Raw genomic sequence first — 20,304 nt, forward strand, 5'->3', positions numbered from 1 at the left:
AGCGAAAGGTGCTCTTATGTTCCTGAGATACAATACTGAACAACATGGGGAGTTTATTTATCGTTCCCTTCAGTCCATGTAGTTACAGTGGAAGAGGTGTGATGGAAGAAAGGTGACTTCTTCAAATGTTTTGTCACTTTTAAGCAACAGTTAAAGTAACACAATGTAGCATCACTTAGTAAAATGTGAAAAGCTGATAACAGTATCATCAGCATAAGTGAGTAGGTATCAAAAATTAGTGTATGAAAAATTAGTCATTTTTCAGAGTGGCCCCTTATATTGTTATAAATCATTTTATTGGGTTAATGGTGTAACAGTTGTTAAGATGGAGTTACTTTTAGCTACAGTGTTCTGTACTTTGTAAGCAATGCATTGTATATTTGTTAGAAAATCACAATCAGTAAACAGTAAGTTACACAGTAACAGTAAATATACTTGGTAAATATTTTGCCCTCTTAAATATAATTAAATAAATAAAGTAAGTAAAATACAGTAGTTGAGTCAATTTACTTTGACCTACTGTATATTAACACCCCCCCCAACAATGCGCAGATGAAATACTACCGCATTTGAACAAACATTTGTATGTGTACATAGACATAATGAAGATCAGGATCAGAGAATTTGGAGATCAAACAGTCCTTTTGCTGACTGTTTGCAATTTTCTAAAACAGTGTTAAACATGCGAGAGGAGCTGCAGCCAACAACCAACAGTAAATTAGTGAAGGATTATGCTTTGCTACTGCTCCCTTCCAGATCCTTGTGGGTTTACTTAGAGCTCGAGTCATGTGTTCATACTCCATATTTTAATGAGTAGCAGACAGTGTGTGGCTTGTCAAAAAAAAAAAAAAGCAAAAAAAAGCTGACTTCCTCTTGGCAGAAGAATCCAGCCACACCAGGGTCCACGGCAGAGCTGTGTGTGTGTGTGTGTTTGATAGATTTCTCTCTGGAGGCCCAGTGCTGCAGCTCAGCCTGGGGCTCTTTGGCTTCATCATCAACACTGAAGCACAACAGCCCCCAAATAGGTTGGATATGACAGCTCCACTTAATCCTTTAGACAAACCACCTCAACCACTGCTTCTACACATGACTGACTTAGTCATGAGGTGTATATGTATGTATATTCAAACTGATCTTTTTCTTGCCATTAGGGAGCCAAAGCTTGCTTTTTGCGTGACATCCCCTTCTCTGCCATCTACTTCCCTGTTTATGCCCACACCAAAGCGAAATTAGCAGATGACGACGGAAAGCTGGGGCCACTGCAGCTGCTCACGGCTGGAGCCATCGCAGGTAACAAACATCTGGGTCTGTGGACATCTAAGCAACAGCATGTCACATTTTCCCCTTCTAGAAATGTATTCTGGTTTCCTCCTCGTGAGCGCTTTCTCCATCCATTGAATCTCACAGTACCCTGGTGGCTTATACAGTGCTGCACTATAGCTATGCCCATCTGAAGCCCTGCGTGATGCTGCGGCAGGCATGCCAGATTGTCCGCGCATAGGGAAAGTGCCCCATTATGTCTGTTTTGAAACATCTCCTTAAGGTATACCGGCGGCCTCGCTGGTGACCCCTGCTGATGTCATCAAGACCAGGCTCCAGGTGGCCGCACGAGCAGGCCAGACGACATACAACGGAGTCATTGACTGCTTCAGGAAGATCCTCAAGGAGGAAGGTTTCAAGGCATTTTGGAAGGGTGCAGGAGGTAAAAGCACACATGAACACACACATACACGCACACACTCCTGTCCTGTAAGTGGTTTCATGACTGGGAAGTGTGGCTTGCTGTGGTGGCTGTAATTGCCTAGAAAGCAGCGCAGAAATATTGAATTTCATAATTTTCAAACTATCTTCCTATTAGCTCGCGTCTTCAGATCTTCACCACAGTTCGGCGTAACCCTGGTGACCTACGAGCTGCTGCAGAGATGGTTCTACATCGACTTTGGAGGACAGTAAGTGTCTGGGCCCCTTTGCACAAGTACGTACCTAATTTCTGGAAGCGTATAATCCTAATATAACTCTCTCCTCAGTCATCCTGCTGGCTTCGAACCCACCCCCAAACCCACCATCGAGGACCTTCCTTCTGTGACTGCGGACCACGTAGGGGGTTACCATCTGGCTGCTGCAACCTTCGCTGGCGTGGAAAGAAAGTTTGGTCTGCACCTGCCCAAGTTTAAGCCTTCTGGAGAGGTGACAATCAAAGCAGCTGAGCCCAGAATGGAGCCACAGGCTTCATGAAGTGTCACTCGTCGTGACTGCGAGGGCCGCATGCTCCCCCAATCATTATTTCCGCCAAAACGGTTACCTTGAACCACGTTTCAATTAAACGTATCTGAGCAGTTGTCTTACTTTGAATGCTGCATGAGTATGGCTTTAATGCTTTTTTTTTGTCTTTGCATAGCTTGCACAACTTTATTGTACATATTGTACTTCTCTACAGAGGGACATTATGGCATTGCGATGGAATGTATCTGCGTTTTCCTGTGTGCAACAGCTTTGGTGTGCATGTGTTGGGTTCCATTTCTGAGACACGAGGATGTACAGATGTTTTCAGAAGTGCTCATTTTGAAATCATGACAAGGGACTTTGGAAATAATTTAAATGTATTTATTGTATTGTATTTTACTGAAATAAATCATTCAAACTGTTTGTTTCTACCGTGTGAAAAGTATATTCTCAGTTCTGACACCTCTTAGGGAACACGATCCCCGTTCAGATCCTGTTGAGGTTTCAGACCTCTGAGAAATCACTGAGCAGTTACAGCATATATGATCATCTTCTTAGGCATTGAGGATATTCCAACTATCTCAAGTCTAAACAGCTGCACTGTTTTAAGTGCAGTACAGAATATAGAAGTAGAAAGACATCTGGGTTTTGGACTTTTCAGTATTTTACAAACAAGTGAATATTTAGGCTAACAAGTCTAAAAGGAACATGACAACATGGGCTACAGTTCAAACTACTTTACATTCCTGGATGCTTAAAGATGTGATTGCTTTACAACATCTTTGGTGGAACCAGAAGATAGGTATAAGTGTTTTTAATGAATATGTGGAGTGGATTTAAGGTTGGAAAAACTCAAAATTAAGGCTTGTGTTTACATCCCATAACTGAAGACAGGTAGGATTTTTACAATCAAGATTAAAATGAAAATTTAAGGCATCTGGTTGAAGAAAGGACGACTGGTTTGTGTTTGTGAATATGGCTTAATGTTAGTGTCTGAGGTTGATAAGACCTGTCGCTCATGTTATTCCAAGGAAGACTGGTGACGATCCAGCTGACTGAGAAGGCAGATTTGTCCAAATAAGAAGAAAAATCAAAAGATGTCCGTACTTCTTTCAGATCAAAACTTCACCTTGATCTCCATTCATGTTGTCATCGCATCTTCTCCTTCCATCTAAACGGGGGCTGGTATTAACAAGCGCGCCACTGGTCCCTTGAACATTGCATCTGCGGCGAGTAGATCAGGCAGCCAGGCGCTGAGCTGCCAGCTCCTCTGCATCGTCCCTGTTCTCGTTGATCTCTGCCAGCGTGCGAACAAAACGGGTCCACTCGTCGTTACGTGGAACCGCAATTTGCTGTGTGCGTGTTGGGTGGGGGGTGGGGGGCAACAGAAGCACATTTAGAAATACAGGTAATGTTCAATACACATATTTCAATGATTCATCCTCAAGTAAAACAGTTTTAATTTAATCAGTGAGACAAATTACAGCCCCTAAGACGCTGAATCATGTCTGGCAACATACCTAAGTGATTATTGATGAAAGAACGGTAAAGAGAAATTTGACTGAAATTTGATGGTAAACAGCCGAGTCATGTCCCCTCACCTCTCCAACGTCATACACAAAAACCCGTCCATCAGAGTCTCCCACTGCGATTTCTCTGCCAGAATGAGCCCATCTGACCCTGTTGAGGGCTGGGTTGCCCTCTACTGTGATGCTGGCGGTAGGAACCTATAACAAGAACACCATAAAATGACAATCAGATGGACATGGAAACCTCTGTGTTGCTTTCTACTCAGGGAATTTTATTTAGAAGAAAAAAGTAGCCCCAAGTCTAATTCAGACTGACTGACTGAGGAGTGTAGTACCTCTGTGTCATTGTTGAGGTTCCACAGGTCGAGATGGCCCACCCCGTCCACACAAGCAAAGAGAGCAGGGTGAGTCGGAGACCACATGACATCGTACACATAATCCGAGTTATCTTCAAATGAGTACAGCGGCTTGTTGTTCTGGAGAGGGATAAACAAAACAAACATTATTTAAATCGATTTATAGAGTTTTTACATTTTCGCTGTACAGAGTCCTGTGTATGTATCTATACAAAGATATCACTGTGTAATATATGATCAAACATCATGAATACAAAGTCTGATGAGGTTTTGAGTTTATAACATTTTTTAAAACCTTTTTTTTCCTGTCAAGTTGCCTAATTTGCAGTCACAGTAGCAGTGAGGATCTAAGAACAGAATCACCACTTTGGACCAGAGTCAGAGTATCTTGACACTGAATACTGAATGGATTGGCACAAACTGCGTTGATGAATTTTATGTTTCAAACAGGACAAATTTCATTTTGTGCCACCATCAGGTCAAAATTTTGCTTCACGCATCTAATCCTGAGGCGTTCTTGGACGTCGCTCATACCTTGGTGCTCCACAGCTTGACGGTCCAGTCGAATGAGGAGGTAACAAACAGGTGGGAGAAGTCCAGGGGTCCTGGAGCTGTGTGACAGTTGATCCCTGTGATGGGCCCATGATGGCCCTCAAACATCTCACTGATGCCCGCTTTGCTGTGGAGCGCACAGATGAAGTGTGGAGGTAAGTGCGAAACGTACTGGCAGATTAAATCGAGCATGAAAGATGAAATTTCCAAAAGCAGCACGTTGAGTAATGGCCTTCATGTTTGAATCTACGTTTACAGAAACGGCCCAAAGTTGTAACAGGTAGCACCGTTGTTTTTAAAATTATGCATTACTTTACTTACTTTAAGGGTGAAAGAAAGCAACAGACACAGATGGACCTCTGTTAGACATATTCACATTAATCATTTACTTATATCATGTGATTACCAGCAGGGTGGCAAAAGTGCCTGCAACCCCTCAACCACATGTTGCAGAGCTGTTAACCAACTGAGGCTCTGATAATTAACGTAGAGAGGTAAATACTCAGCGTGAGTGATGCTTATGCATTATTAACTGCGATGAGAGTATCATACCATTGTAAATGAGGTGGAAAATTATTCCCCCAATTACAGAGGTGATTCTGCTGTGCAAAACCTAGCAGCTATCCCCTCTCTGTGGTCTCTGGGCATACTGCAGGACATTTAGGTGTGGGGCGAACAACGCTACTCGCTGACAGCTTGGATTTAAGCCACATTTCTCTGCGTCTTTACCAGTGGAACCGTCCACCGCGAGAGATTGCTGGTCTCTTAAATGGGAACATTGTGGGATGAAGTGCAGTTTTCATTCTCCCTGGGATGACTGACTGTAAACAAACTCTCTCACCCAGAGAAACGGACTGAAAAGAAGGGGAAAAAAGGACAGGGAAAGAATGATTTGTTTCCCCTGCATGTGTGCCCTGTTTATGTTGAACGACCTTTACAAACACAACTGACAAGCGGAAAAGAAAAACAGGATGACTGGGCAGGAGTGAAACCTCAAACTGCGGGAGATCAAGTGTTGTATTTGCGTTGCACTGGGAAGTGAGTGGGCTATATTTATTTGACGCTCTGTTCTAGGTGGGCCTAACAAGCTGCCTCAGTTTCCTGGCGGTGTCCGGGCGGGACGCCGCGGACCACGGCTGCTTGTGAACGCACCTTCCATGACGACACGACATGTAGACGGAGCCGTCCTCGCTGCCCACCACAAAATTGTTGACATCTCCGAGAGGGAAAGACATGGAGGTGACAGCTACAGCTTTGGACTGCTTGAACACCAGCTCCATGCTGTCCTGTGGAGGGAGGAGGCAGCGTGGAACAACATGCTTAACAAGCTCCCCGCTCAAGGCTTTATGTTAACACACACTCTGCCAAGTACAACCTATAAAAATCACTTGACAGTTTATTAATGTATAATCTAAATTCACATAGCACTTTATAAAAAATTGAAGCTTGACATTGAGGTCTTGGCAGCGCAGATGAAATGACACAGCTAGCAAAGTTAATTTCCTTGAGAGTGAAAAATGAGTTGAAGAAAAATAAGGGTAAAGCCGGGGGAAATACCAAAGTGGAATGCTAAAACGAAAGCGTCTGGCCAAAATGTTTGACATTTAGCGTGAATGGGAGGGACAGGAAGTGTGTAGAATGTAAGACTGAAGAGACACAAAACGTAAAAGCTCTTGAAAATGTGATGTGTTATTAACACAGTAATTAAATTTTATGGTTAAATCTTTAATGCTGAGAAGTTTATGAAATTCAAAAATATTCCTCAGACCACCCACAGGAGACCCCCCTCCCCACCCCACACACACACACACACACACACACACACACACATACAGTATACACACATCTAAGTTACCTGAGGCTGAGAGAGCATGTCCAGACTCCAGGAGCACATCTTGCCATCAGTGGAGATGCTAATCAGGTTATTCGCGTTTTGGGTGCCAACCACATTCACACAGTAAACTGGGTGCTGCAACCAGAAATGAGGGAGACATTTTACTCTTCTGCTGTGTCAGAATTAAGTACCAGCTCACTGCGTCAGTTGTTTAATGTACCGTATGTGCTGCTGCCGACAGGGGAGTCCTCTGCACCGGGGTCCTCTTGTTGCTCCTGTTGTCCCACAGTACAATCTGTCCTGAGTATGTGCCCCCTACCACAATGTTAGGGTGGAACTTGGCAAATGCGGCTGACATGACAGCAGACTATCAGACAGGAGGGGGGGGAGGGGGGGGGGGACACAAGAGAAAGGGATGGCAATGTTTAAATCCTCCAGTGATGAAAAAGTGCATGTTTATAGTGAGACAGCGTTAGATTAGACTAGAAATGTAACATTGTGTCACATCCAATCAAAGAAGAAAGAATGCATCCAGGCCCAAGCCAAGTGGACCTTTAACATCAAGGCTCATTCCCAGCTCAATAATGTAACATCTGAGTGGTAATGCAGCCGGTCAGTATGGCTTAATATCTTTTTAAATCTTCTGATATTATATGAAAGTAGATCATGGTATTTAGAATTACTTGAATCAGGTTGAATCAACATCTCTAAAACAAAAACTGAACTTAACATCAAAGTGGAACTTACTGCATGAGTGTGCCTTCTCTAAAATAATTTTTCAATTCAGAACAGCAAGAACTGCATTCGGTTACACAAAGCAGTGCAAGCACCGAACAATATAACTTATACAACTATACAGCTTATATAACTATAACTGAATTTTCCAAATAAGTAACTGACCACAAGGCTGAACTGCATTAAATTTCGGTTCTGGCTGTTTTGTACGCAGTACTTAGAGGTTTTGTATCTGCAACACTTGAAATATTCAAAGTTGTCAATAATCTGAACATGGAAAACACCAGCTTGAACCTGTTGTTCTCCTGCTTCGTCCCAAAGCTCCGAAAATGTTCCCTTTGTCCCAAAAATACATCCGGCCACATCTTGCATTACTCATGCCTCAGTTCTTACAGTAGAAACAAAACAAACCTTGTGGCTGGTGAACATTATTATTTTTGGATTATGACTTGACTCCTAAATTTTATTACTTGAGTTTGTTTTTTTTAGGTGGCCTAAATGCACTCATCACTTCACAAATCACAATCTTACCTCAATATTTTTTTCTAAAAGGGACTTTTCGTGTATGTATGAATTTTTGAGCCCACTTAGAGGCGTGGAGAAAACTGCGATCACACTTCTGTTCAGTTTTGTTCATCTGAGCAATACGCCTGCATCTACATCCGCTGTGGAAGCAACAGCATGTGGTTCTACTCAGCTTGGTGAAGGAGCCTCAGGGCAGGCATTATAACAAGGCCGGGCAGAGCGGAGGAGCTGTGCTGCTCTCCCTGCTAGCTCGTCTGAACACAGGGCCCTTGTTTAGATGCACATGATAACCAGCCCTGCCCCACACACTTAATCCTGCTGCAGTGCTCGGATTCAATTCAACTCCTGCACCACACGTCTTCTCCAGGCGCCTCACGAACATGTGTTTGTGGATAGATGTGGTGGAGATGGATGCCAGTACGGTGAACTCACAATGTGCGTGAACGCAGGAGGGTGAGGGGTGTGAGGGCGCCAGAGGAGGAGGAAGAGGAGGAGGACAGAAGAGTGAGCCAACAGGGGTTGGTTGGCGGTGTTCCACGCTTGTCATGGAAGAACCTACTGGTGAGTAAGCTGGGAGGTGTGGGTGAAAGAAGCAGAGCGGCTAGGCGCTGACTACCTGACAGTGGAAGACGTACTCCGGTGTAGCCTTCTTGTACTTCATGTTCCACACTAAGGCCACCCCGTCCGGCTCGTGAGGAGCGTCCTCGTTGTTGTTGTATGAGGCAACCAGGAGTTCAGGATACTGTTGACAGAAAAAGGAAAATCAGCCCAAGTGAATGTGAGGGGGAGGCAGACGTACCCCCCCAGACTTGACTCCATGTAGACCAGCCGTGCCTGGCCTGTGTGGTGCTGCTGAATTTTTTAAAGAATGAGTAACCCTTTCCTCAAGATTTATGGCTCGTTTAATTAGCCCGACCCCCCACCCCCAAGAACTTTGGTAAATCACGTTGGGTTTCTTTTCCCTTTTCTAATTTTAACCAAAAGCTACAGAGAGAGCAGCGGTGGACTAAAACAGAGCTGCTCATTGAGGACCTAAAATTCAAACCCACTGAAGTGAGTATTAAAAGCACAGGCAGAGTCGACGACTACAGAAACACTACCCAGATGTAGAGAAACCATTAACCTCTGCTGCTTTTAATACCTGATTTACAGTTTGTGAATTCATCACTTCAAGTCACAGGGGTATTGATATCGCTCTGAGCTAGTAAATACTGTGAACAAAAGGCCAGTGTTCAATCACTGTCAGAAGCTGTTGCAGAGTCATGCATTAAATGACCTTAGACACCAGAGGAAACAAATCATTACGGCCTCCGACTAAGTGACAATTTGTGTGGGACATAACTTACTTTTCCTGAGGGACTTGTGGCTGAAAGTAAATGCTGTCAAACTCAAGCTATGTAATCATAAAGCATTATAGGTGTGCAAAGCTAAATTGTTTCAACAGCCAATTAGTCATGCACATATTACTTCTATTATAGCACAAAAAGATAATAAATTCATTTTTAGGACGGATTCTGACAACTCTAACTGTTGCTCCCACAAACATGTTCAACGTTTGGCTACATGTTGTTAAAACAACAGACCTGGGGGGACCAGTCCAGACAGGTGACGACGCGATGCTTAGACCAGCGCTCGTCCATGAACTGTCTATTGAGAGAGAGTTTTGCTCCGGCCTGGATTTCACTGGGGGGAAAACAAAAAATACACAAAGCACCGCAAATCAATAAAAAACACTTGCTCAAAAAAACAATTACAAGATTCTTTTTCTATTTTAAAATAAAACACCAATTAATACCCCTCCTTCTCCTCCAGGTCACGACCACTGTAGTCAAAGAAGAGGTCAACATGCTCTGACAGAGCCCGCTCAACAATGCGAGTGCTGTGGTCAAAGAAGTTTGCAAAGTCCTCGGAGTGCAGGATCTGGAGTTTTTCTTCCTCCGTCAGCTCGTGTGGGGGTGCTAAAAAGAGAAGCATGAACACACTGAAATGCAGTGTGGATCCCTACTGCTTGTTGCTATCATGATCTGTGATGCTTTACAGCAAAAGGAACCTCTTTGTACTCAGAGACAACTATAGTAAAATCCATATAGCTTAATTTCAGCTGAGTATTGCAATTATGTATCATCATCATTGCTAGTGCAGTACCTTCCTCCTCCTCCTTCTGGTCTGGTTTCTCAGTCTGAGTCTCGCCTACTGGTTGAGGTGGAGCAATTTCTTCCTCTTCTTCTTCCTCTGTTGATCAGAGAGTGGACCATGTTAAACACTGAGCTAGGCTGTATACACCACTTCTCTTACGCAGGTAACTGTGAATCCCTTTTGGTTATGATATCAATTTTGTCAAAATTTTAAATGTAAAAAGGGAATAAAATCTAACTTGAAATAACACAAGAAACAATCATGTCCCCATACAGGAATTTCATACCTTTTGGTCACTGCATCTTCCACCTCTATTATTTTCTTTTCTCAAAAAAAATAGAAGAAAAAAACAAAAAGGAAAAGACATCTCCGCTGAGTGATTATGGTCACAGCAATCACTGCCTTGCATTTGTTTGGTTTGTCAGCACAATGTCGCCTTTCAAAAAGAACCTGCTTCTCTAAAGCAGGGAAGTTTGTCGTTTGCGTTAAAGGGACACAGCGCAGCGGGTGTCTTGTTGTCATAGGGACCCCTGTCTTTCCCAACTGTTAATGAGACTCTACCCATTCAATAGAGAGTCTAGCTGTCAGTGTAGCTGTTTGCTCTGTGTCCCGCTAGCAGGTTGCCCCCTTCTAGGCCACGGGGGCAGCAGGGCAGAGGGTGTGGAGCAGCTGCCCGCGGTCCATCCCATTGGTCTGGCCAGATGACGGCATGGTGCAAAGGCAGATGGTGATGCTGGGATTGTCTTGTGCTCTTCAGAGGTGGCATGGGGATGGCACAGAGGTTTTCCGCCTGGCTGCCCCGAGACAAGCTTCTCCCTGAACAGCAAGCCTGCGCAATTACCATCCTAGCAGGAGGTCCTGCAGCTCCTATTCAACCTCAGAGAATGTACAACAAAATACAGGCCAGACCAGCTGGCAAACTGCACACCGGTTCTACCTCAAAGAAGATGAACACGCTTTTTTTTTTTTCAAAACACATCTCCTAGAGACGGTATACAGCCTATGCTTTCAATGTAAAAAATAAAAGCAAAAGCAGGACAAAACAGATTCATGAGGAGAGGGGATATACTTGCCTGGTTCCTACAGGCGTTTATCTTGGTATGAGCCTTATAGTTAATCTAGGATGACAGCACCACATGCCAGAATTTCCTTCCTACTGAGATAATCTAAATGATAATGACATCCGTCACTTTGTCCATAAAGTGATTTATCCCCTTTCTCAGATGGAGGTTTGGGAAAAAAGGTTACTAAGTGCACTGATGAGTTTACAGAACTGGGTTGATGACACATGCCATTTCAATGTACGGCCATACTCTGGAGCCAACAGGACAAGGTTAAAATCTTTCCTTTCAAGGGCCTCAATCAGGCTTAAAGGAAAACAGTAATCACTGTCTTTCAGCTAGTCCCGGCCGTGCTCGTCAGCCCTTTCCCTGGTGAGGCAGCCAGAGCAATCAACCTGCCAGGCATTAGGAGCGGATAGACAATCTGAAAATAAAGGGTATAATGCACCTGCCAGCCAAAATGGCCATTTGGAGAAAAGCTAGTGATCCTGGTGACCCCGCTGGGGATGTGTAGGGGGGTAGGAGTGCCTAGCGAGGATGGGGGGAGTGGGGGTGCGGGGGTTGCATTTAACAGAATTCACCCGGATCAGCAATGTCCCATACACTGACACCTCCTCTCAAAGCAGGCCCAATTATGGCTTTTGTACCACTTAAGAAATAAAAGCTTTTTGGGGGAGGGAAGCTGGACAGACGAGGGGGGGGTAATCACAGGTCTCAGTCAATAGACAATATATTAATGCAAACACGGCACGCGGCCAGTGATGTACAAGTATAAAAGTAAATGACCTTTGCTCTCTGTTTGCCGCAGGTGTCTTCCACTTTCTATATGTTCACACTGAATAAGGAACTGACTTCAGCATGTGCAACAGGGCTTTTCTAAGCTGAAAAAAGGACCAATAATGAAATACAAACTCTGCCAATGCATATTCCCACCCGCAAATCTGTACATTATCATCTCTTGTTTCCAAAAATAAAGTGCCTCTAGCACCTGTTTACAAAATGCACCTGAAAAATTATGGTCAACCTTTTCCACGTACTAACTAACATCAACAACTGTGGTCATGTGTAATGGAGCAGCGAACTTAAAAATAGCTCCAAGGAAAGTAAAAACAAAGACAGCAGCAGTCGTGTTTCTGTGAGACTTACTCATCTGAAGCAGGAATCTATTGTTTAACTTCTCCAACATGGTCGCACATTTCTCTAATGAAACTGGGGCCTAAACATCAGAAACAGGTAAGCAGATATCTGAAACCGGCATTTTCCTCATGAAAACAAAATGCCTGTCACAGATACAAACTCACAATCCTGTTAAATGAGGCCGAGACCGAAGAAGAAGGTGAAATGTGCGAAAACTCAAATCATACACTAAGAAGAAAGAAGAATATTCCAAGTTTTCCGTTGAAATGATTAGCTGCTGCATGACAGAGGGATACAATAGATATTTAACAGTGCTAATCATCAAGTGCATAAAAGCTGACCACAATTACAAGTAGCACTTCACACAAGAAGGCCATTAAGGGCTTTACTGATTAAAAGTTTTGACCTGCCTCTGAATTCAGAGTGATTAAAACAATCACATTCAATTAAATATTAGATTTACCAAACTGCTCTCCGTACTCGTATTCCTGTCAAGCCTTTTAAAACGCTGTAGCCAACCAACCACTCTCCCCACACACACACACACATGCACACACACACACACACGTCACCCCCCCCCGCCCCCCAAACTCCAACAATATCTTACTCCATAATTACAGCCTCTTGTTGAGGAGTGCATACTGATGCCGCATATTACCTACTGATGTGCAGTCTAGGAATACTGTAATGGCGGCAGAGAAATTCACCAATCTGATAGCTTAAATCAACCTGATGCTAACCCCAGGTGCAATAATTTAAAACTAACAGAATTCTCATCCCACGTTCACAATCAAAACTGTGAACTGAGAGGTGATTTCAGTGCACAAAGGCTAACAAAGACTGTCCAGTTGATCCTGTGTGGTAGAGTGATGCAACACTGTCCACATTAATGGCAAACAAATAACCAGAAGATGCGTTCTCCTTGACCGCTCAGGGGTTTTTCTTTGGGTCAACAGGGCAGGTGATGTTAAAATCTTAAATCGTTCACTGCTTTCTCAGAGATGTCTTGCAGACACGGCGGGGACCCTCGGATTGCAGCAGCCAGGACACGACAGCCCACTCCCTCTAATGCCACCGCCTGCTGACCTTGAGAGTGCCGCGCCGTTGCCTCCTTATGACAACATGATAAATCGCTCAATCAGAGAACAGGGCCGACGCCACCCCGCACATCAAAAAATGCACCGAGGGGAGCAAGCCGGGAAGGGGATGCCGTCTCATCGAGTGCCAGAAGTGATGGTGTGAAAATGCACAATGTCACTGAGTGTGTTTTGTTATGTGCCTGTTCGGTGAAGGGAGAAGACAGGGGAAGCGAGGGAGTTGATGAAATGATTACATAGTGGCAGAGAGGGGAAGGGGGCCTCGTGTTGAACAGCTGGCAGAAACCATCATTGTTTAACAGTTTTACAATGCCCAATAGAGTCCAGAGTAAAGAGCGATGAGGAACACAGGGATGCTCTTCATCCTTCACTAGCTCTGCTCATAGTTTTCCACAAAATCACACAATTTCATCTTACTCGCGCTGTATGACACCTCAGGATTTTCTACACATCACCTGATAGAACAACAACCAACAATCAGCACACTGTTTAAAATCCTAACCAGGCTTTCAAGGATGCTTAAAAAGATGTGTTAGCTGATGCAAACAAATGGAGCAAAAAGCTTTGGGGAAAAAGAAAAAAAAATACCCTCATTCCAACATTTGAGGTTTCGTTCTGATAACTCTTTGGAGGAAAAAGAAACAGAATGGAAAACATAAAACCTAATCAGGTTTTCAGTCGAGCGCATTATTCGCCTTCTGTCATTACATAAATCAACCAAGAACAAGCGGCATACCCACAAATATTGCATATTTTATGAAACATGTGTTCAACATGTGGATGTCAAAAGTAGCCCAAATATTCTCCCTGGCCAACCGCATGAAAGCTCCAGCGCAGCAATTACATACATATCGACATGCTTGAGAGGCAGTTCACAGGCGTATGTGCAGCGCTTCATATCTGCCTCCCCAATCACATTTCTCCTTCCTGTCACTGGTTTTCTCATCCTGCTCATTAATTATATTGAAGCGGAGTTGGCTGTGAGGTTCAGAGAAGCAGAGCTTGTCTGAATTTAATCTCTCCTTTGACTTCTTATGTTTCCAGGGCTTTATTTTTTTTGCTTTTCCTTTCATCTCAGATCAAATCTCTTGCACTTGTTGTTCATTTCCGGTACTAACTTACATAATACATACTTAATTTTTGTAAAGCTTTCTATGCATCCACACACTGAATCAAACTTACGCAGTCCATTCAAGGTTAACCTGTAAAACGCTGTGTGAGAATCACCTTCTTTCTGCTGGGTCATGATAGGTGTCTGCGTCTCTTTTGTGTAGGACACAGTCTCACGAGGAGGGAAGTCCACCTGTGTGATTTTGGCCATTCCCAGCTTTGGAGTTTGACGCCTAAAAGTACAGAACAACTCAAACTTTGCACAGCTCAATGTCACTGCAAAACAGTAATGATTCTAACAAGAGAAAAAAAACATAAAAAGTCACTAAGATACCACTGTTATCATCTGTTTTTGTAACAATTTTTACCCCCATGCGAGTGGAATTTTGTGCTGATCAAAGTAAGGAAATTAGTGTTTCATGGGATGGCAAAGACATCAGATTAGTTTAACACCCCGTGTGAATTAATTAAAAGGTTTGGTCTGACCACTCTCCTGCATGCACAACTTGACTGTTTTCCTGGACTTCACTTACTGAATGATGATTTGAAAGACAAAGTAATCATGCCATAGATTGAGAGAAGGAAAAATGACCAGGAAAGGAGAGAAGAGAGTGTCCAGTACCCCAGCTCAGAATCAGAGTGAAGTTGAAGAGTGGACGGGTCAGAGTCCCAGTGCAGAGTCCTGGTTAGTGTCACAGCAACAAGGCAGCATTAGTGAGAGAGACAAGCAAGCACAAACGAGGAGAGGAATAAAGTTAGCATTATGGCACATAACATGCTGACTGGATCCGAAGCTATCAAAACACACTTAAAACTTTTTGTTTGCTTGTTTGTTTTTCAGTTCAAATCAAGCTTAAATCTGCCTCAGAGGTGGAAGAATGTATCTGTTTAAAATGCATGGATGCTCAGATGCTCAGGAGTGCGATGACACGGTGTGTAAAGCACAGCCTGCGGGGCTGATACAGCCTGAACTGTGACACACCAAAGGCTCTGAGTGTTGTGTCGACAGAGAGGGAGGGAGAGCGAGAGAGAGACAGAGCCCTCAGGGAGAAAACATGACCTCCATGTGTGTAGGAAATGGCCATGCTGGTGAGGGAAATGAGTCAACAGGTAGGGGGAACAGCTCCCTGGGCCTGATGGGACACTGGGGGAGCTTGAATTTCAGCCCATGGAAGGGGGCTCTAATTAGGGGTTAAAAAGTCCCCCAGGCATCACAGCAGCCTGCTGTTTTATTGTTAATTTAGGATCACCCTAATTCAACAATGCACAGATTAAATAAACATGCGCTCAGCTGGCATAAACTTGTCATCATTCACTGTACAGGTATGAGACTTTACAAGACTTTTGCTCTGTTCTCAGTGTAACCAGGATTTAAACATATTCACAGCCTTTGTCTGGAGTTGAAAGTGATGCAGAGCAAAAACAGCTACAATTTTAAAGCAACATTCAAAATGCTTGTCAACTAATTTGCTATACAAACCTCTGCAGTTTAAGTGGACTGAAAAGCTGTGACAAGGACAATGATGGCATAAGCATAGCTTTTACAGTAAAGAGCACAAAAAGATCTCTTCCAGAAGATGTATAGAATGAAAAAGCAATAGCATTTACATGCCTTATGTGGAGAAACAGCCCTTAATTCCTCCTAAGTAGGGATGTTGACATTGTTTCCACACTTGTAATCTACTGTACTAGAAGTGAGGGAAAACATTTGTTACTCTGTGTGTGTGTGTGTGTACCTGGGTCCCACAGCTCCATCAGAGTCTTGGCTTCCTGCCTCGCTTGGTGTGCCCGCAGATTTGGTAGTTGGAGACATGGGAGGAGGGACTACACAGTAAGACAGACAATAATCATCTGTTACAATGTAAAGACAATAAGCTATTCACAGAGGAGAGAGTACAAATGTATCTCTGCTGTCGTGGCAGCTTTCGTGTTTCAAATGCTGGACGAAAGCTATCAGTCCTGACATCTTTATGTTACTAAGCATGCATGGAAAGGTTGGACATTACTGCATTAAATGCAAGTTAAACATACAAATCAGTCGGCAGGGGAACAAACTTAAGCTGTGGCATGCTTAACACCTATATTGAGAAAGGACCTTTAATAACACAATTGCTTTGTCTTAAATGCACAGGAGAATAAATACAAAACAAATAAATGCTAATGCAAATAAATACAAACTAGTAAAAAAAACAAAAACACAAAGCTATGATGGTTTTTCATTTCTATTTCAAGTTTTGACTCCTGTGACATTCAGGAAGGTTTTCTGATGGATCTCTTCTGCCACCTGCTGTTAGCAAGGTGATGGTGCTCTAACTACGCCCACTCACCCACCCACAGGACAGCTCTATAAACCACTGCTAATGGTGTTTGCCCTTGTCCAGGTGTTTATGGAGATTTTTTTTTGTGAAATCTAATGAGAGTCATGTTTGACAGCTTACATATTAAAGGCCCTACAGGCTATATCCTGTGAAAATTTCCCATGACATACGGAATACATGATTTTATCCATCTCTTAGCTGTTCAGTTATCTCATCTTCCTAACATTTATTTAGCAAAGATCCTGATAAACAAATCTTTAGGTGGAAGCTTATTTGGACAGTGACAGTTTGTTGTTGCTTTATGTACAGCAGCACACTGATCATAACTTATTCCAATTAAAATGATGACATTTTAGTTTCATCAAACTGACTATGTTGCTAGCTTTCAACTAGCCTTTTTATATGTATATATCATCACAGTCTCAGAGACCAGAACAGGACACATTAAGACAAATTTAAAGTTATTAGATCTAATAATTTGTTGCACATACACTGCAATCAAAGAATGTCCAAAGGTTACCACAGCCATGTTTCTAAGCTTTTTTACTTCCGTCTGTTCTTTAACAAGTCAAACCAATGATCAGCTGGACTGAGGTCAAGTGATTGAGTTGGTCAGTAAATAACATTATACTCTTCTCCCATATAAATCCGGGATGTTGTCATTATGCTACTGGCTAGATGTGCACTGGAGGACATGGACTCCTCACCCAGTATCAATGACAACACCCTCAAACCCAAATCAAAGAGCCAAAACACTGGAAAAGTGGTTGCTGTTGTAGTACAATGACTGCAATGTATGCAAGATATGAGTTAACAGTTAATGTTTTGTTTATAAACTGGCGTATAAGAGGATAAATGAAACCTGCTTGTTTTTTTCCTGAGGTATACAATTTAAAAGCATATATCACAGCAACTAAGTTACGTACAACCCACCAACAGGCGATATAAGACGTACCAACAGGAGCTTCTGAAGTTATGCCCATACTCTGCAGAAGAGCCTCAGCCTCACGTCTTTTTTTCTCCAGGTCAGAATCATCCTGATGAAGTGTAGCATCTTTCAGCTGGTCCGCCTAGAAACACAGATGACACATTAACACATCAACATTAGATGACATCAGAATGTGAAGTGTAGGGAACATGAGAACAAAAAATCGAGTGCAGTAATTATCAACTAGAGATGATCATCAGTCATAATTTACATTGATTTATGGGGAAAAAAAGCATCCAAAACCATTCAGCATTTCTCCATGACCCTTGTGTTGGAGCCGACTGTTTGGGAAAAAGGTCTGGGGAATATACTTATAGAGTACTTGTTAATCAGCTAACTAAAAACCTTCCTGGAAAACAATGTTGACTTTGTTTTAAAATTTTAGATCATCAATATAATATATATATATATATATATGTATATATATATATATATATATATATATATGGCTGCATGAATCACAAATATTGTATAAACTGCCTAAATCATAAAACCTTGATGACAGCTTTATAATACTGAGTTTAAATTAGGAAAAAAAAAAAAAACACACAATTTTAAAGTAACACACATGCAACTAATTCTGCTGAGCCTTTTTTTTTAAACTCATCTCTATCTAACTCACAAGTGCACAACTACAACAGGTTAGTTAAAAATGACTTATTATTTAAAAACAGAATTGCTCATTTAATGATCAGCACCTAAACTATCTCAAACAAAAACTAGCTCTTTGTAAGAGTAATGTGTCATGTGTGTTTGTGAATATAACCATCAGTTATCAGGTTTTCCTTGGCTCAAAACTGCATTTGACTCAGATGCATATAGTGACTATCAATGACTTTGTGCAGCATCTGTGCTAAGGATGGGTTAAATGCAGAAGACAAATTCAGTGTGTGTATGTAAAAAATATATATACTTTATATATATATATATCTACAAGCGATTCTTAATTCTTTTTCTACTACAAAAGTCCCAAAGTGTTTTGCATATATATTTAAAATGATTTTGTAATTTTCAGACTGTACCTTTAATGGTTTTATTTATTCTCCATATTCGTTTTTGCATTAAATATCAGCAGACATCTACATTCACAAAATGCTAAAGTACCTCTTTCTTCTTGCGTTCCTCCTCCTTTCTTTTCTTCTCCTCTCTGATTTGTGCCAAGCGCTGCTTCTTCCTTTCAAGCTCTGCTTTCAGCTCACTTTTGTCAGACATAATGCCACAGCTGCACACAAACCACATATTTTAGTTTGTCTTTGTATTCCCTTAAGGATACATTGAAAAACATGGTATCTTTAAGACTAATGCATGGAAAACAAAAGCTTAACATCAAGTTCGAGTGGTCTCCCTGAGTTCGTACTGTCCGTTAAGAAATAAAGGCTGTGCTTTCGAAACAGCCCAAGAAAACTTCCCCAATTTCCCACAGGATTCAATAAATTATTCTGATTCTGATTAAGGCCAAGCATTTCTTGGCAGCTGATGCTGTCAGCTTCAGTACCACCTTGCAGAGCACTGGGCAGAGTCAGACGTCAAACAGTTCCCAAGCAGTTAAAAGTGATCACCCAAGTGTGTTTTCTGCCTTCTCTGTGGCTGAGTGACTTAAATATTTCGCCTGGTAAGAGATTATTTCTCAGATACATGTAACTCGGTCAAAACCACAGCCGGGCTGACCAGTCATTGTCAGCTAGCTAACAGCGAGCCCCACCCTGCAGTTGGTATACACCCGGTTAGCTTGCCACGGGTTATTCCATCGGTCTCTGTTACTTTTTCTTTGGCCCTCATGGATTTGTTTTACGTGCATTCATACTGCAAGCCAGCTACGCGTTAAAATTGTGTTTTGCTCTAGTAATCACTAGCCAGTTTTACAGAAAACACGGAACGTTTGCCTCCAGTCGGCCTCCGCCACTGCTAACGTTAGCCTTCCTTGTTATAACTGGCCGCACAGCTAGCTTAGCCATTATTGTTGTACGACATTTAATTAGGTGGTAATTACAAACGCCACAGGTAGTTTAATAATGTTTCTTACTAAAATGTTTTTGGGGTCGTAAAACGTGACTTGCCCAATACAGACAACCCCTGTGGCAAAAGATGTAGCGGCAGCTTTGTTTGTTAGCAGCTAGCTATAAGAGTTAACCGGACCCGGGTCTCCGGTGCTGTCATGCGCTTTCAACTCGGCTGACTTCACAATGAGTAAAGCAAGCTGAACTACAAACACAGCCACATTTATCAAAAATGTTACAAGTTCGTAATACTACAGCTAACATGACATTAATGTGTCGATTACAAACCTTAAAGCAGGTTCTCGACCTGGCAGCAATTGTCTTTAACCAATAACAGCCAAAACAAACGGTCTGCGAACCAAACTACAGCTGCTGAGAAGGGTCAAAAAGATAAAGATTTAGCTTTGACGTGGCTGTGCTACAGTCTCCTGAGGTCAACGATGGAGACTTATGAGCTTGGCCAAACCTCAAAAGGAAGTGTTCGTAAGATGAGGCCAAGTCTTTGTATTACTTAATGTTAGTGGTTTATACTGTGAATGAATGTTGGAGTATTATATTTAATGTATGACAGTAACAGAAACCCAGAGCACTCATGGTTAATGTGGTAACTCAATGGTGCTCATAATATTTATTGATTGTGTTAATTGTTGTATGAATATTTTTCATCTTCTGCAGCCAATTATTAGAATGTTACCCTTTTTAAATA

The 20,304-nt window shown here is 42.4% G+C and overlaps 2 protein-coding genes across 7 annotated transcripts in view; one reads left to right on the plus strand and one right to left on the minus strand.

Moving 5' to 3' along the window:
- Window positions 1-2,646, plus strand: part of LOC124067674 (calcium-binding mitochondrial carrier protein Aralar1-like) — a 21,648-nt gene extending 19,002 nt beyond the window's left edge. For all 4 annotated transcript variants that reach the window (XM_046405246.1, XM_046405245.1, XM_046405247.1 and 1 more), the window contains 4 exons: window positions 1,152-1,290; window positions 1,544-1,702; window positions 1,859-1,949; window positions 2,028-2,646. In XM_046405246.1, coding sequence (XP_046261202.1) covers window positions 1,152-1,290; window positions 1,544-1,702; window positions 1,859-1,949; window positions 2,028-2,235 — 597 coding nt within the window. In that variant the 3' untranslated portion in view covers window positions 2,236-2,646. The remainder of the gene's footprint in view (window positions 1-1,151; window positions 1,291-1,543; window positions 1,703-1,858; window positions 1,950-2,027) is intronic.
- Window positions 2,591-20,037, minus strand: LOC124067675 (dynein, cytoplasmic 1, intermediate chain 2a). 3 transcript variants are annotated; one of them, XM_046405249.1, is made up of 17 exons: window positions 19,887-20,037; window positions 18,706-18,823; window positions 17,569-17,683; window positions 16,032-16,119; window positions 14,918-14,977; window positions 14,413-14,528; window positions 9,900-9,986; window positions 9,550-9,712; window positions 9,338-9,437; window positions 8,371-8,496; window positions 6,715-6,861; window positions 6,516-6,629; window positions 5,813-5,946; window positions 4,643-4,787; window positions 4,088-4,228; window positions 3,825-3,950; window positions 2,591-3,575 (listed from the first exon to the last, which is right to left on the minus strand). In XM_046405249.1, the coding sequence occupies exons 2-17, from the start codon at window positions 18,811-18,813 to the stop codon at window positions 3,462-3,464; spliced, it is 1,884 nt and encodes a 627-aa protein (XP_046261205.1). In that variant the 5' UTR covers window positions 18,814-18,823; window positions 19,887-20,037; the 3' UTR covers window positions 2,591-3,461. The 3 variants fall into 3 exon arrangements, with proteins under 3 accessions (XP_046261205.1, XP_046261206.1, XP_046261207.1); XM_046405250.1 differs by lacking the exon at window positions 19,887-20,037 and adding an exon at window positions 19,625-19,780; XM_046405251.1 differs by lacking the exon at window positions 14,918-14,977.
- Window positions 20,038-20,304: the final 267 nt, after the last annotated feature.

Source organism: Scatophagus argus, chromosome 11, assembly GCF_020382885.2.
Source record: "Scatophagus argus isolate fScaArg1 chromosome 11, fScaArg1.pri, whole genome shotgun sequence".
NCBI lineage: Eukaryota > Metazoa > Chordata > Actinopteri > Scatophagidae > Scatophagus > Scatophagus argus.

Excerpts from the sequence above, each read along its gene's own strand:
- LOC124067675 (XM_046405249.1), bottom strand. The coding sequence starts at position 18,813 with ATGTCTGACAAAAGTGAGCTGAAAGCAGAGCTTGAAAGGAAGAAGCAG. Across the intron at positions 9,438-9,549 it reads GACCTGGAGGAGAAGGAGGG|TGAAATCCAGGCCGGAGCAA; the intron begins GTATTAATTGGT and ends TTTTCCCCCCAG. Across the intron at positions 6,630-6,714 it reads TGTCGGCAGCAGCACATACG|CACCCAGTTTACTGTGTGAA; the intron begins GTACATTAAACA and ends TTCTGGTTGCAG.